We start from the raw sequence: 19,256 nt of genomic DNA on the forward strand, positions 1-19,256 counted from the left end.
TTATAGAGACACGGGCACGGTTATAGAATTGGAGACGCGGGCACGGTTATAGAGACACGGGCACGGTTATAGAGAGCAACAATTATAGAGACGCGGGCACGGCTGTAGAGACACGGGCACAGTTATATGGACACGGCTATGGAGACACAGGCACGGTTATAGAGACACAGGCACGGTTATAGGGACACAGGCAGGGCTATACGGACAAGGGCACGGTTATAGAGACATGAGCGCGGTTATAGAATTGGAGACCCGGGCACGGTTCTAGAGACACGGGCACAGTTATAGAGACACGGGCACGGTTATAGAGACACGGGCACAGTTATAGAGACACGGGCACGGTTATAGAGACACGGGCACGGTTATAGAGACGCGCACGGTTATAGAGGCACGGGCACAGTTATAGAGACACGGACACAGTTATAGAGACACGGGCACGGTTATAGAGACGCGCACGGTTACAGAGACACGGGCACGATTACAGAGACACGGGCACGGTTATAGAGACACGGGCACAGTTATACAGACACGGGCACAGTTATAGAGACATGGGCACAGTTATAGAGACACGGGCACGGTTATAGAGACGCGCACGGTTATAGAGACACGGGCATGGTTATAGAGACACGGGCATGGTTATAGAGACACGGGCACAGTTATAGAGACACGGGCACGGCTATAGAGACACGGGCACATTTATAGAGACACGGGCACAGTTATAGAGACACGGGCACGGTTATAGAGTCACGGGCACGGTTATAGAGACACGGGCACGGTTATAGAGACGCGCACGGTTATAGAGGCACGGGCACAGTTATAGAGACACGGACACAGTTATAGAGACACGGGCACGGTTATAGAGACACGGGCACAGTTATAGAGACACGGGCACGGCTATAGAGACACGGGCACATTTATAGAGACACGGGCACAGTTATAGAGACACGGGCACAGTTATAGAGACACTGGCACAGTTATAGAGACACGCACGGTTATAGAGACACGGGCACGGTTATAGAGACACGGGCACGGTTATAGAGACGCGCACGGTTACAGAGACACGGGCATGGTTATAGAGACACGGGCACGGTTATAGAGACGCGCACGGTTATAGAGACACGGGCACAGTTATAGAGACACGGACACAGTTATAGAGACACGGGCACGGTTATAGAGACACGGGCACGGTTATAGAGACACGCACGGTTATAGAGACACGGGCACGGTTATAGAGACACGGGCACGGTTATAGAGACACGGGCACAGTTATAGAGACACGGGCACGGTTATAGAGACACGGGCACGGTTATAGAGACACGGGCACGGTTATAGAGACACGGGCACCTTTATAGAGACACAGGCACAGTTATAGAGACACGGGCACATTTATAGAGACACGGGCACGGTTATAGAGACGCGGGAACGGTTATAGAGACACGGGCACAGTTATAGAGACACGGGCACGGTTACAGAGACACGGGCACGGTTATAGAGACACGGTCACGGTTATAGAGACACGGGCACAGTTATAGAGACACGGGCACGGTTATAGAGACACGGGCACGGTTATAGAGACGCGGGAACGGTTATAGAGACACGGGCACAGTTATAGAGACACGGGCACGGTTACAGAGACACGGGCACGGTTATAGAGACACGGTCACGGTTATAGAGACATGGGCACAGTTATAGAGACACGGGCACGGTTATAGAGACACGGGCACAGTTATAGAGACACGGGCACAGTTATAGAGACATGGGCACGGTTATAGAGACGCGCACGGTTATAGAGACACGGGCACGGTTATAGAGACACGGGCACGGTTATAGAGACACGGGCACGGTTATAGAGACACGGGCATATTTATAGAGACACGGGCACATTTATAGAGACACGGGCACAGTTATAGAGACACGGGCACGGTTATAGAGACACTGGCACGGTTATAGAGACACGGGCACATTTATAGAGACACGGGCACGGTTATAGAGACACGGGCACGGTTATAGAATTGGAGACGCGGGCACGGTTATAGAGACACGGGCACGGTTATAGAGAGCAACAATTATAGAGACGCAGGCACGGCTGTAGAGACACGGGCACAGTTATAGAGACACAGGCAGGGCTATACGGACAAGTGCACGGTTATAGAGACACGAGCGCGGTTATAGAATTGGAGACCCGGGCACGGTTATAGAGACACAGGCACGGTTATAGAGACACAGGCAGGGCTATACGGACAAGGGCACGGTTATAGAGACACGAGCGCGGTTATAGAATTGGAGACCCGGGCACGGTTATAGAGACACGGGCATAGTTATAGAGACACGGGCACGGTTACAGAGACACGGGCACATTTATAGAGACACGGGCACGGTTATAGACATAGGCACGGTTATAGAGACACGGGCACGGTTGTGGAGACACGGGCATGGTTGTGGAGACACGGGCACGGTTACGGAGACGCAGGGCACGGTTACGGAGACGCATGTGCGGCTATAGAGACGCGGGCACGGTTATAGAATTGGTGACGCGGGCACAGTTATAGACATAGGCATGGTTATAGAGACACGGGCATAGTGAAAGTGACGCGGGCACAGTTATAGAGACACAGGCACGGTTATAGAGACACGGGCACAGTTATAGAGACGCGTGCACGGTTATGGAGACACGGGCACGGTTATAGAGACACGGGCACGGTTATAGAGACACGGGCACAGTTATAGAGACACGGGCACGGTAAAAGAGACGCGCACGGTTATAGAGACACGGGCACGGTTACAGAGACACGGGCACGGTTATAGAGACACGGGCACGGTTATAGAGACGCGCACGGTTACAGAGACACGGGCACGATTACAGAGACACGGGCACGGTTATAGAGACACGGGCACAGTTATACAGACACGGGCACAGTTATAGAGACATGGGCACAGTTATAGAGACACGGGCACGGTTATAGAGACGCGCACGGTTATAGAGACACGGGCATGGTTATAGAGACACGGGCATGGTTATAGAGACACGGGCACGGTTATAGAGACACGGGCACGGCTATAGAGACACGGGCACATTTATAGAGACACGGGCACAGTTATAGAGACACGGGCACGGTTATAGAGACACGGGCACGGTTATAGAGACACGGGCACGGTTATAGAGGCACGGGCACAGTTATAGAGACACGGACACAGTTATAGAGACACGGGCACGGTTATAGAGACACGGGCACAGTTATAGAGACACGGGCACGGCTATAGAGACACGGGCACATTTATAGAGACACGGGCACAGTTATAGAGACACGGGCACAGTTATAGAGACACGGGCACGGTTATAGAGACACTGGCACGGTTATAGAGACACGGGCACGGTTATAGAGACACGGGCACCTTTATAGAGACACAGGCACAGTTATAGAGACACGGGCACATTTATAGAGACACGGGCACGGTTATAGAGACACGGGCACGGTTATAGAGACGCGGGAACGGTTATAGAGACACGGGCACAGTTATAGAGACACGGGCACGGTTACAGAGACACGGGCACGGTTATAGAGACACGGTCACGGTTATAGAGACACGGGCACAGTTATAGAGACACGGGCACGGTTATAGAGACACGGGCACGGTTATAGAGACACGGGCACAGTTATAGAGACGCGCACGGTTATAGAGACACGGGCATGGTTATAGAGACACGGGCACAGTTATAGAGACACGGGCACGGCTATAGAGACACGGGCACATTTATAGAGACACGGGCACCGTTATAGAGACACGGGCACGGTTATAGAGTCACGGGCACGGTTATAGAGACACGGGCACGGTTATAGAGACGCGCACGGTTATAGAGGCACGGGCACAGTTATAGAGACACGGACACAGTTATAGAGACACGGGCACGGTTATAGAGACACGGGCACAGTTATAGAGACACGGGCACGGCTATAGAGACACGGGCACATTTATAGAGACACGGGCACAGTTATAGAGACACGGGCACAGTTATAGAGACACTGGCACGGTTATAGAGACATGGGCACGGTTATAGAGACGCGCACGGTTATAGAGACACGGGCACAGTTATAGAGACACGGACACAGTTATAGAGACACGGGCACGGTTATAGAGACACGGGCACAGTTATAGAGACACGGGCACGGTTATAGAGACACGGGCACCTTTATAGAGACACAGGCACAGTTATAGAGACACGGGCACATTTATAGCGACACGGGCACGGTTATAGAGACACGGGCACGGTTATAGAGACGCGGGAACGGTTATAGAGACACGGGCACAGTTATAGAGACACGGGCACGGTTACAGAGACACGGGCACGGTTATAGAGACACGGTCACGGTTATAGAGACACGGGCACAGTTATAGAGACACGGGCACGGTTATAGAGACACGGGCACAGTTATAGAGACACGGGCACAGTTATAGAGACATGGGCACGGTTATAGAGACGCGCACGGTTATAGAGACACGGGCATGGTTATACAGTCACGGGCACGGTTATAGAGACACGGGCATATTTATAGAGACACGGGCACATTTATAGAGACACGGGCACAGTTATAGAGACACGGGCACGGTTATAGAGACACGGGCACGGTTATAGAGACACGGGCACATTTATAGAGACACGGGCACGGTTATAGAGACACGGGCACGGTTATAGAATTGGAGACGCGGGCACGGTTATAGAGACACGGGCACGGTTATAGAGAGCAACAATTATAGAGACGCGGGCACGGCTGTAGAGACACGGGCACAGTTATAGAGACACAGGCAGGGCTATACGGACAAGTGCACGGTTATAGAGACACGAGCGCGGTTATAGAATTGGAGACCCGGGCACGGTTATAGAGACACAGGCACGGTTATAGAGACACAGGCAGGGCTATACGGACAAGGGCACGGTTATAGAGACACGAGCGCGGTTATAGAATTGGAGACCCGGGCACGGTTATAGAGACACGGGCATAGTTATAGAGACACGGGCACGGTTACAGAGACACGGGCACATTTATAGAGACACGGGCACGGTTATAGACATAGGCACGGTTATAGAGACACGGGCACGGTTGTGGAGACACGGGCACGGTTGTGGAGACACGGGCACGGTTATGGAGACACGGGCATGGTTGTGGAGACACGGGCATGGTTGTGGAGACACGGGCACGGTTACGGAGACGCAGGGCACGGTTACGGAGACGCATGTGCGGCTATAGAGACGCGGGCACGGTTATAGAATTGGTGACGCGGGCACAGTTATAGACATAGGCATGGTTATAGAGACACGGGCATAGTGAAAGTGACGCGGGCACAGTTATAGAGACACAGGCACGGTTATAGAGACACGGGCACAGTTATAGAGACGCGTGCACGGTTATGGAGACACGGGCACGGTTATAGAGACACGGGCACGGTTATAGAGACACGGGCACAGTTATAGAGACACGGGCACGGTTATAGAGACACGGGCACGGTTATAGAGACGCGCACGGTTATAGAGACACGGGCACAGTTATAGAGACACGGACACAGTTATAGAGACACGGGCACGGTTATAGAGACACGGGCACGGTTATAGAGACACGGGCACGGTTATAGAGACACGGGCACGGTTACAGAGACACGGGCACGGTTACAGAGACACGGGCACGGTTATAGAGACGCGCACGGTTACAGAGACACGGGCACGATTACAGAGACACGGGCACGGTTATAGAGACACGGGCACAGTTATACAGACACGGGCACAGTTATAGAGACATGGGCACAGTTATAGAGACACGGGCACGGTTATAGAGACGCGCACGGTTATAGAGACACGGGCATGGTTATAGAGACACGGGCATGGTTATAGAGACACGGGCACAGTTATAGAGACACGGGCACGGCTATAGAGACACGGGCACATTTATAGAGACACGGGCACGGCTATAGAGACACGGGCACATTTATAGAGACACGGGCACAGTTATAGAGACACGGGCACAGTTATAGAGACACGGGCACGGTTATAGAGACACTGGCACGGTTATAGAGACACGGGCACGGTTATAGAGACGCGCACGGTTATAGAGGCACGGGCACAGTTATAGAGACACGGGCACGGTTATAGAGACACGGGCACAGTTATAGAGACACGGGCATGGTTATAGAGACACGGGCATGGTTATAGAGACACGGGCACCTTTATAGAGACACAGGCACAGTTATAGAGACACGGGCACATTTATAGAGACACGGGCACGGTTATAGAGACACGGGCACAGTTATAGAGACACGGGCACGGTTACAGAGACACGGGCACGGTTATAGAGACACGGTCACGGTTATAGAGACACGGGCACAGTTATAGAGACACGGGCACGGTTATAGAGACACGGGCACGGTTATAGAGACACGGGCACAGTTATAGAGACATGGGCACGGTTATAGAGACGCGCACGGTTATAGAGACGCGGGCATAGTTATAGAGACACGGGCATGGTTATAGAGTCACGGGCACGGTTATAGAGACACGGGCACATTTATAGAGACACGGGCACAGTTATAGAGACACGGGCACGGTTATAGAGACACGGGCACGGTTATAGAGACACGGGCACATTTATAGAGACACGGGCACGGTTATAGAGACACGGGCACGGTTATAGAGACACGTGCACGGTTATAGAAATGGAGACGCGGGCACGGTTATAGAGACACGGGCACGGTTATAGAGAGCAACAATTATAGAGACGCGGGCACGGCTGTAGAGACACGGGCACAGTTATAGAGACACAGGCAGGGCTATACGGACAAGGGCACGGTTATAGAGACACGAGCGCGGTTATAGAATTGGAGACCCGGGCACGGTTATAGAGACACAGGCACGGTTATAGAGACACAGGCAGGGCTATACGGACAAGGGCACGGTTATAGAGACACGAGCGCGGTTATAGAATTGGAGACCCGGGCACGGTTATAGAGACACGGGCACGGTTATAGAGACACGGGCACATTTATAGAGACACGGGCACGGTTATAGACATAGGCACGGTTATAGAGACACGGGCACAGTTATAGAGACACGGGCACGGTTACAGAGACACGGGCACATTTATAGAGACACGGGCACGGTTATCGACATAGGCACGGTTATAGAGACACGGGCACGGTTGTGGAGACACGGGCACGGTTGTGGAGACACGGGCACGGTTATGGAGACACGGGCATGGTTGTGGAGACACGGGCATGGTTGTGGAGACACGGGCACGGTTACGGAGACGCAGGGCACGGTTACGGAGACGCATGTGCGGCTATAGAGACGCGGGCACGGTTATAGAATTGGTGACGCGGGCACAGTTATAGACATAGGCATGGTTATAGAGACACGGGCATAGTTATAGTGACGCGTGCACGGTTATGGAGACACGGGCACGGTTATAGAGACACGGGCACGGTTATAGAGACACGGGCACAGTTATAGAGACACGGGCACGGTTATAGAGACACGGGCACGGTAAAAGTGACGCGCACGGTTATAGAGACACGGGCACAGTTATAGAGACACGGACACAGTTATAGAGACACGGGCACGGTTATAGAGACACGGGCACAGTTATAGAGACACGGGCACGGTTATAGAGACACGGGCACAGTTATAGAGACACGGGCACGGTTACAGAGACACGGGCACGGTTACAGAGACACGGGCACGGTTATAGAGACACGGGCACGGTTATAGAGACGCGCACGGTTACAGAGACACGGGCACGATTACAGAGACACGGGCACGGTTATAGAGACACGGGCACAGTTATACAGACACGGGCACAGTTATAGAGACATGGGCACAGTTATAGAGACACGGGCACGGTTATAGAGACGCGCACGGTTATAGAGACACGGGCATGGTTATAGAGACACGGGCATGGTTATAGAGACACGGGCACAGTTATAGAGACACGGGCACGGCTATAGAGACACGGGCACATTTATGGAGACACGGGCACAGTTATAGAGACACGGGCACGGTTATAGAGACACGGGCACGGTTATAGAGACACGGGCACGGTTATAGAGACGCGCACGGTTATAGAGGCACGGGCACAGTTATAGAGACACGGACACAGTTATAGAGACACGGGCACGGTTATAGAGACACGGGCACAGTTATAGAGACACGGGCACGGCTATAGAGACACGGGCACATTTATAGAGACACGGGCACGGTTATAGAGACACGGGCACAGTTATAGAGACACGGGCACGGTTATAGAGACACGGGCACGGTTATAGAGACGCGCACGGTTATAGAGACACGGGCACAGTTATAGAGACACGGGCACAGTTATAGAGACACGGGCACGGTTATAGAGACACGGGCACAGTTATAGAGACACGGGCACGGTTATAGAGACACGGGCACGGTTATAGAGACACGGGCACCTTTATAGAGACACAGGCACAGTTATAGAGACACGGGCATATTTATAGAGACACGGGCACGGTTATAGAGACACGGGCACGGTTATAGAGACACGGGCACAGTTATGGAGACATGGGCACGGTTATAGAGACGCGCACGGTTATAGAGACGCGGGCATAGTTATAGAGACACGGGCACGGTTATAGAGTCACGGGCACGGTTATAGAGACACGGGCACATTTATAGAGACACGGGCACATTTATAGAGACACGGGCACAGTTATAGAGACACGGGCACGGTTATAGAGACACGGGCACGGTTATAGAGACACGGGCACATTTATAGAGACACGGGCACGGTTATAGAGACACGGGCACGGTTATAGAATTGGAGACGCGGGCACGGTTATAGAGACACGGGCACGGTTATAGAGAGCAACAATTATAGAGACGCGGGCACGGCTGTAGAGACACGGGCACAGTTATAGAGACACAGGCAGGGCTATACGGACAAGGGCACGGTTATAGAGACACGAGCGCGGTTATAGAATTGGAGACCCGGGCACGGTTATAGAGACACAGGCACGGTTATAGAGACACAGGCAGGGCTATACGGACAAGGGCACGGTTATAGAGACACGAGCGCGGTTATAGAATTGGAGACCCGGGCACGGTTATAGAGACATGGGCATAGTTATAGCGACACGGGCACGGTTACAGAGACACGGGCACATTTATAGAGACACGGGCACGGTTATAGACATAGGCACGGTTATAGAGACACGGGCACGGTTGTGGAGACACGGGCACGGTTGTGGAGACACGGGCACGGTTATGGAGACACGGGCATGGTTGTGGAGACACGGGCATGGTTGTGGAGACACGGGCACGGTTACGGAGACGCAGGGCACGGTTACGGAGACGCATGTGCGGCTATAGAGACGCGGGCACGGTTATAGAATTGGTGACGCGGGCACAGTTATAGACATAGGCATGGTTATAGAGACACGGGCATAGTTATAGTGACGCGGGCACAGTTATAGAGACACAGGCACGGTTATAGAGACACAGGCACGGTTATAGAGACACAGGCACGGTTATAGAGACACGGGCACAGTTATAGAGACGCGTGCACGGTTATGGAGACACGGGCACGGTTATAGAGACACGGGCACGGTTATAGAGACACGGGCACAGTTATAGAGACACGGGCACGGTTATAGAGACACGGGCACGGTAAAAGAGACGCGCACGGTTATAGAGACACGGGCACAGTTATAGAGACACGGACACAGTTATAGAGACACGGGCACGGTTATAGAGACACGGGCACAGTTATAGAGACACGGGCACGGTTATAGAGACACGGGCACAGTTATAGAGACACGGGCACGGTTATAGAGACACGCACGGTTATAGAGACACGGGCACGGTTACAGAGACACGGGCACGGTTACAGAGACACGGGCACGGTTATAGAGACACGGGCACGGTTATAGAGACGCGCACGGTTACAGAGACACGGGCACGATTACAGAGACACGGGCACGGTTATAGAGACACGGGCACAGTTATACAGACACGGGCACAGTTATAGAGACATGGGCACAGTTATAGAGACACGGGCACGGTTATAGAGACGCGCACGGTTATAGTGACACGGGCATGGTTATAGAGACACGGGCATGGTTATAGAGACACGGGCACAGTTATAGAGACACGGGCACGGCTATAGAGACACGGGCACATTTATAGAGACACGGGCACAGTTATAGAGACACGGGCACGGTTATAGAGACACGGGCACAGTTATAGAGACACGGGCACGGTTATAGAGACGCGGGCATGGTTACAATTACACGGGCACAGTTATAGAGACACGGGCACGGTTATGGAGACACGGGCACAGTTATAGAGACACGGGCACGGTTATAGAGACGCGGGCACGGTTATAGAGACACGGGCACAGTTATAGAGACAGGGCACGGTTATAGAGACACGGGCACGGTTATAGAGACACGCACGGTTATAGAGACACGGACACGGTTACAGAGACACGGGCACGGTTACAGAGACACGGGCACGGTTACAGAGACACGGGCACGGTTATAGAGACGCGCACGGTTACAGAGACACGGGCACGATTACAGAGACACGGGCACGGTTATAGAGACACGGGCACAGTTATACAGACACGGGCACAGTTATAGAGACATGGGCACAGTTATAGAGACACGGGCACGGTTATAGAGACGCGCACGGTTATAGAGACACGGGCATGGTTATAGAGACACGGGCATGGTTATAGAGACACAGGCACGGTTATAGAGACACGGGCACGGCTATAGAGACACGGGCACATTTATAGAGACACGGGCACATTTATAGAGACACGGGCACGGTTATAGAGACACGGGCACGGTTATAGAGACACGGGCACGGTTATAGAGACGCGCACGGTTATAGAGACACGGGCACAGTTATAGAGACACGGACACGGTTATAGAGACACGGGCACGGTTATAGAGACACGGGCACAGTTATAGAGACACGGGCACGGTTATAGAGACACGGGCACGGTTATAGAGACACGGGCACCTTTATAGAGACACAGGCACAGTTATAGAGACACGGGCACATTTATAGAGACACGGGCACGGTTATCGAGACACGGGCACGGTTATAGAGATGCGGGCACGGTTATAGAGACACGGGCACAGTTATAGAGACACGGGCACGGTTATAGAGAAACGGGCACGGTTATAGAGACACGGGCACGGTTATAGAATTGGAGACGCGGGCACGGTTATAGAGACACGGGCACGGTTATAGAGAGCAACAATTATAGAGACGCGGGCACGGCTGTAGAGACACGGGCACAGTTATAGAGACACAGGCAGGGCTATACGGACAAGGGCACGGTTATAGAGACACGAGCGCGGTTATAGAATTGGAGACCCGGGCACGGTTATAGAGACACAGGCACGGTTATAGAGACACAGGCAGGGCTATACGTACAAGGGCACGGTTATAGAGACACGAGCGCGGTTATAGAATTGGAGACCCGGGCACGGTTATAGAGACACGGGCATAGTTATAGAGACACGGGCACGGTTACAGAGACACGGGCACATTTATAGAGACACGGGCACGGTTATAGACATAGGCACGGTTATAGAGACACGGGCACGGTTGTGGAGACACGGGCACGGTTGTGGAGACACGGGCATGGTTGTGGAGACACGGGCACGGTTACGGAGACGCATGTGCGGCTATAGAGACGCGGGCACGGTTATAGAATTGGTGACGCGGGCACAGTTATAGACATAGGCATGGTTATAGAGACACGGGCATAGTTATAGTGACGCGGGCACAGTTATAGAGACACAGGCACGGTTATAGAGACACGGGCACAGTTGTAGAGACACGGGCACAGTTATAGAGACACGGGCACAGTTATAGAGACGCGTGCACGGTTATGGAGACACGGGCACGGTTATAGAGACACGGGCACGGTTATAGAGACACGGGCACAGTTATAGAGACACGGGCACGGTTATAGAGACACGGGCACGGTAAAAGAGACGCGCACGGTTATAGAGACACGGGCACAGTTATAGAGACACGGACACAGTTATAGAGACACGGGCACGGTTATAGAGACACGGGCACAGTTATAGAGACACGGGCACGGTTATAGAGACGCGGGCATGGTTACAATGACACGGGCACAGTTATAGAGACACGGGCACGGTTATAGAGACACGGGCACAGTTATAGAGACACGGGCACGGTAATAGAGACGCGGGCACGGTTATAGAGACACGGGCACAGTTATAGAGACACGGGCACGGTTATAGAGGCACGGGCACAGTTATAGAGACACGGGCACGGTTATAGAGACACGGGCACGGTTATAGAGACACGGGCACGGTTATAGAGACGCGGGCACGGTTATAGAGACACGGGCACGGTTATAGAGACACGCACGGTTATAGAGACACGGGCACGGTTACAGAGACACGGGCACGGTTATAGAGACACGGGCATGGTTATAGAGACACGGGCACGGTTATAGAGACGCGCACGGTTACAGAGACACGGGCACGATTACAGAGACACGGGCACGGTTATAGAGACACGGGCACAGTTATACAGACACGGGCACAGTTATAGAGACATGGGCACAGTTATAGAGACACGGGCACGGTTATAGAGACGCGCACGGTTATAGAGACACGGGCATGGTTATAGAGACACGGGCATGGTTTTAGAGACACAGGCACAGTTATAGAGACACGGGCACGGCCATAGAGACACGGGCACATTTATAGAGACACGGGCACAGTTATAGAGACACGGGCACAGTTATAGAGACACGGGCACGGTTATAGAGACACGGGCACGGTTACAGAGACGCGCACGGTTATAGAGACACGGGCACAGTTATAGAGACACGGACACGGTTATAGAGACACGGGCACGGTTATAGAGACACGGGCACAGTTATAGAGACACGGGCACGGTGATAGAGACACGGGCACGGTTATAGAGACACGGGCACCTTTATAGAGACACAGGCACAGTTATAGAGACACGGGCACATTTATAGAGACACGGGCATGGTTATAGAGACACGGGCACGGTTATAGAGACACGGGCACAGTTATAGAGACACGGGCACGGTTACAGAGACACGGGCACGGTTATAGAGACACGGGCACAGTTATAGAGACACGGGCACGGTTATAGAGACACGGGCACAGTTATAGAGACATGGGCACGGTTATAGAGACGCGCACGGTTATAGAGACGCGGGCATAGTTATAGAGACACGGGCACGGTTATAGAGTCACGGGCACGGTTATAGAGACATGGGCACATTTATAGAGACACGGGCACAGTTATAGAGTCACGGGCACGGTTATAGAGACACGGGCACGGTTATAGAGACGCCGGCACAGTTATAGAGACATGGGCACGGTTATAGAGACACGGGCACGGTTATAGAGACATGGGCACATTTATAGAGACACGGGCACATTTATAGAGACACGGGCACGGTTATAGAGACACGGGCACATTTATAGAGACACGGGCACGGTTATAGAGACACGGGCACATTTATAGACACACGGGCACGGCTATAGAGACACGGGCACGGTTATAGAGACACGGGCACGGTTATAGAGACACGGGCACATTTATAGAGACACGGGCACATTTATAGAGACACGGGCACGGCTATAGAGACACGGGCACAGTTATAGAGACACGGGCACGGCTATAGAGACACGGGCACAGTTATAGAGACACGGGCACGGTTATAGAGACACGGGCACGGTTATAGAGACGCGGGCACGGTTATAGAGACACGGGCACGGTTATAGAGACACGGGCACGGTTATAGATATGGGCACGGTTATAGAGACACGGGCACGGCTATAGAGACACGGGCACGGTTATAGAGACACGGGCACGGTTATAGATATGGGCACGGCTGTAGATATGGGCACGGTTATAGAGACTGGACACTGTTCTAGACACTGATATAATTATACAGACTCTCGGTGTAGTTATCGAGACATCGGCCACAGTTGGACACATGAGCACAGTTATAGACACAGATACGGTTGTAGAAACACTTGACACGGTTCGAGAAACAGGACACAGTTTTCCACTAAAACCTATAATAAACAAAACTGAGTTTTGGCTGAACCAGTCCTAGTATCCAGGCCATATGCTGCGCCAATCCTTTTTACATGATGTATTCAGGCTCTATCCTGAATAAACCTTCATCTGACCTGAGGGGATCCAGGCTGGTGTTTGGGGTGAGTCTAACCGCCCTGCTGTTTATGCTGAATGCTGCTGAAACATGTGCACAGGAGTCAATATTTCCCCCTGTTCCTTCATTCCTCTTGGATATCTGGGCCAAGGTGAAAGGGTGATGCCGCCAATCTCCAGCTGTCAGGAATTGGGCACTGCAGTCAGTATTCGGGGCTGGCCATGCCTGCTTCAAGAGTTCAGGTTTTATTGATGATCGCACTTTGTGCTGTCAGGGTTATTTTAGTACATTCTTCATTGACATAGTCACAGTTACATGGGCTTGATTCAGTTTGATTGTAGTGGGTTGGTGAAATTGAGTGTTTGTGTCCAGTGTTTACTTTGCTGTGGCTAACTCTTTATTTCTTCTCTTTCGCCCTTCCCCATGTAGTGGACGATGGAATTCCAGTGTGAGGAAACAGGTAACCTCCCAGCACAGATCCTTATATTCTCCATTAAACTGCTTGTCCCCATTGCATCATCAGGACCAGACTGAGTATCAAACATTTAGACATGGCTCCTGGGAGACCAGTGAGTCTCCCCACACCACCATCAGGATTTGTACACAGCTTCTCTCGTGACTCCAAAGATGTTCCATTCTGCCTTGCTGACTTCGACTGCCTGCTTTACCAGACAGAACATTCTAACGTTCAAACAGACATCCCTCCTTTCCCTTCTGGCTGCCTTGCTGAACAGTCGGGATTTGTAGACAGCGTTTGCCAAAAAAGCCCCAGCCAGTCACTGCTGACACCTTGTTACGAAAACAGTGCATTCTGTTAGCGATAACAAACATTGGTCTGGGAAGGGGGCATAGTCTACCAGATATTAACGTGTTTGCGGGGGTCGGTGTGAAGAGGGCATTCAGCCTTACCTCTGAAGACGGATGGAACGATGTGATGAAGGTCACATCAAGGTTGGGAAGAACAAAGAGTTGGCAGTAAGTTACATTGCTGGAAAGGCTCATTGTAATGGGAGGGTAGAAACCGATGGAGACATGGCACAGTTTTGTGGTTCAATAAGCAAATGAGCTGCGGTAAGAGAGGGAAGGACAGCTCCTGATCTCAGCACAGTGAGGACAGAAGGAATAGGACGAGTGCTTGGGATTGAGATGTCGAGCTGGAATCAGTTGAGAAGATTCATTGAGAAGATTTGGAAAAGGAGATACTGTCACTATCGAGATGGAAAGATGACAGAGAGAGAACATAAGAACAGATATGAGAGAGATTAGCCACTAGGGTTGAGGAAGTGATTGACTATTAGACAACCCATTAGTCCTGCTAAAGACTGTGAAAGGCAATGGACAGTCCTCCCTTCAGATTTGTGAGCAGTAGGTGGGCAGACTGTAGTCGCAAGGCCGGTGAATTTAAAATTGTCGGTTTCTATTGGAGATCAGTAAATCCTGTAGAGACACAAGGGATAATACTCCTGCACTGTTTTATTATTTATATGGATTTGGAATTTATTGAAAGTAGCTGGAGAGTCAGTTGTATAAACTTCAGGGTGAGGACTCCTTGCTGCTACTTATTTCTGTTTCATTGTTTCTAGGATGGCAATCAGATCATTCCTCTTGTGGTGGAAAGCTGCATCCGTTTCATCAGCCGACATGGTACGTGCAAGACCTCTTCATAAAATGATGGATTAATTTTGAGAAAGGGAGACTGTTCAGCCCATAGCGCTGTGTAGCCCAGGGTCCCAGTTAAACCTGCACCCCTCCTTTTGCCCCATTCACCTGGATTTATTCCATTCCCTTTTGAAAGTTGTCATTGAACCTGTTTGGACAGCTCTTCAGACAGTGTGGTTGCTAAATGAAAAGATATTTCTGTTCTCACCTCTGATTTACTAATCCCCTTGATCTATAATCTCTGATTCCTGACCATCCTGCTGCTAGAAACAGCTTCTCCTGATTCATTCCTACAGGGCTATTCATCATTTTGAACAATGTTTTAAAATCCTTTCATAATCTTTTCTGCTCTGCCTCAGTTTCTGCTGTCTGTCTGCGTAACTAAGGGTCACTGACACCTATGGTCATTTGACTAAATCATTCTTGCATTGTCTCTGTCTCTCCAAAATATTGGTTTCCTTCCTAAATGTGTCCAGGGTTGTACCAAGTATTCCACTGGGCCCTCATCAGTATTTCACAAATTATTGCGCAGAAATTCTGCCCTCTATTAATGTAAACATATTAATTTGTTCCTAGGACATGGGCTCAAGTCCCACCTTGGCAGATGGTAAAATTTGAATTCGATAAACATCTGGAATTAAAAACCATCTCAGTGACTATTTCTGTATTGTACAAACCCATCTGGTTCGCTGATACCCTTTAGGGAAAGGAATCTGCCCTCCTTACGCAGTCTGTCCTACACGTGACTCCAGACCCACAGCAATGACCGTTGATGGTCCCCCAAAATGGCTGAGCCAACCACTTAATTCAAGGGCACTTAGGGATGGGCAACAAATGCCAGCCTTGCCAGTGATGCCCTCATCACACAAATCAATCAGTGTAAAAGCCCTTTTGAAAGCCCATAACATCAGTCACATTGCCCTCATCAATACTCTCTGTTGCTTTATTAAAGAACTTGTTTGAATTGGTCAAACACAATCTGCCTTCAGCAAATCTATACTGCATTTCCATTATTCACTCAGAACCTCGACAAATGCTGACTCATTTTGCTCTGGAGCGTTGTCAGCATCTCCCAGCCCCGACATTACAGAATCGGTGATAACGCTGCAGGAAGCTATTCATTCCCATTGGGGCTGTGTGGGATGTTTGCCCAGGACTGACATTATTAAAATTAAGTTTTATTGTCACGTGTACTCATGTTCAGGGATCCAGGAGTACAGCGGAAAGTGTATAATGTTGTCATTCAAGGCACCATCTTTGGTCCAAGATACCTAGGTACAAAGTCTTTGGTTAAAAGTAGGAAAAACAGAAATAAGTTCAACATTATAGTTCTTCTCTTATAAAGTAGTAAATAAGAAACAAAAAGTTCCAAATTACAGTCCTGCATTAGCCAAGGGCCAGTAGTCACTCTATGCTGGGCTTTCCCCACGAGAGCTTAATCTGTGTTCCTGCACTTGGCCTGATCTCTCTCCCGCCCCGCTACACTTGGGTGGCCTGAACCTGCCGAATGTTTTCTTATTCCCCAATCTTTTAGAATGCCCCAGCCCTCTGGCAAACCCCGCTCCTGAGGAGAGCTGTAGCTTGAGGCCTGCACGTACATAACCCCCAGACTTACTTCTGTCATAACCAAGGATACATTTGCCCCGCACCCAGTAGCTTTAAACGCTGAGGACAGACAATTATTAAACTAATCCTTTATCTACCTTCAATCTATTCAGTAGCTGCACCTTCACCTGCCGCATTACCATCAGATGAAAAGAGATACAAACACATATTTAATCTCTTCACTCTGGCCCCATCTTTCAGCCCTTCACTGGTCCCATCTTTCCTCAGGCAACTCTATTATTACTTGTCTGTTTTTAAAAGACATTTTCTTTTAGCCGTGAATCAGCTGTTGCACTCTCTGATTGTTAGTTTGGTGTATCCACACCCAGCTTGATGTTGTAATGGGCCCCTATCGTTGTATGCGACCCCGATCCATACAGGGTGACAGGGAACACTCTCAGTGCTGCTGTGGTTGCTGAGTGCCTGTCCTCGGAAACAATGAGATGTATGTACGACCGGGAGCGCTCTGAGGGAGGGGAGCAGCTCAGTGTTGAGGTTGTAACAGGGCTTGGTGCTGAGGGAGTCGTTCTATTTCCTGTTCCAGTATTTAATTAAAATACCAGCCACTGACAGTGAATGGGGCACCTTAATGTTCATGTGGAAATCACAGTCATATTCTGTGACAAAAACAAAGTTGCTGGAAAAACTCAGCAGATCTGGCAGCACCTGTGAGGGAGAAAACAGAGTTAACGTTTTGGGTCTGGTGACCCTTCCTCAGAACTGATGGTGGCTGGGAAAATGTCAGTTTATATGCAGAAAATAGGTGAGGTGGTTGGTATAGGAAGTAAACAATAGGATACAGCCCAAAGAGAGAAGAGCAGTTGGACAGACAAAGAGTTGATAACGATCAGACTGGGAGGGAGAATAGTTGTTAGTCGGGCTGGGGTGTGTCAGGGCGTGCGGACTGGCTGTGAAGGGGTGTGACAGGGTGAATGGGCTGGGTGTGAAGGGGCATGTGGGCTGGGTGTGGCTGGGCGTGCAGGCTGGGTGTGACTGGGCTTGCAGGCTGGGTGTGAAGGGGCGTGATGGGGTGTGCAGGCTGGGTGTGACGTGCAGTGCGGGCTGGATGTGGTGGGGCGTGCGGACTGGGTGTGAAGGGCCATGACAGGGTGTGTGGGCTGGGTGCAACAGGGCGTGCAGGCTGGGTGCGACGGGGCGTGCAGGCTGGGTGTGATGGGGCGTGCGGGCTGGGTGTAAAGGGGCATGCGGGCTGGGTGTGACGGGGCGTGACAGCGGGGTGTGTGAGCTGGGTGTGACGGGGTTTGCGGGCTGAATGTGAAGGGGCGTGCAGGCGGGGTGTGACGGGGTGTGAGCTGGGTGTGACGGGGTTTGCAGACTGGGTATGACGGGGCGTGGCGGGGCACGCGGGCTGGGTGTGGCGGGGCGTGTGGGCTGGGTGTGAAGGGGCGTGCGGGCTGGGTGTGAAGGGCCATGACAGGGCGTGCGGGCTGGGTGCAACAGGGCGTGCGGGCTGGGTGTGACGGGGCATGGCAGGGCGTGCGGGCTGGGTGCGACGGGGCGTGCGGGCTGGGTGTGACGGGGCATGACGGGGTGTGTGGGCTGGGTGTGACGGGGCGTGTGGGCTGGGTTTGGTGGGGCGCGCGGGCTGGGTGTGACGTGCTGTGCGGGTTGGGTGTGGCGGTGCGCACGGACTGGGTGTGGTGGGGCGTGACAGGGCGTGCGGGCTGGGTGCGACGGGGCGTGCAGGCTGGGTGCGACGGGGCGTGCGGGCTGGGTGCAACGGGGCGTGCGGGCTGGGTGCGATGGGGC

The 19,256-nt window shown here is 51.9% G+C and overlaps 1 protein-coding gene across 2 annotated transcripts in view; it reads left to right on the plus strand.

The window, feature by feature from the left end:
• Positions 1-19,256, plus strand: part of srgap2 (SLIT-ROBO Rho GTPase activating protein 2) — a 253,415-nt gene that overhangs the window by 187,617 nt on the left and 46,542 nt on the right. For both annotated transcript variants that reach the window (XM_059653296.1, XM_059653297.1), the window contains exons 12-13: positions 14,652-14,682; positions 15,806-15,866. In XM_059653296.1, coding sequence (XP_059509279.1) covers positions 14,652-14,682; positions 15,806-15,866 — 92 coding nt within the window. The remainder of the gene's footprint in view (positions 1-14,651; positions 14,683-15,805; positions 15,867-19,256) is intronic.

Source organism: Stegostoma tigrinum, chromosome 21 (assembly GCF_030684315.1).
Source record: "Stegostoma tigrinum isolate sSteTig4 chromosome 21, sSteTig4.hap1, whole genome shotgun sequence".
Lineage (NCBI taxonomy): Eukaryota > Metazoa > Chordata > Chondrichthyes > Orectolobiformes > Stegostomatidae > Stegostoma > Stegostoma tigrinum.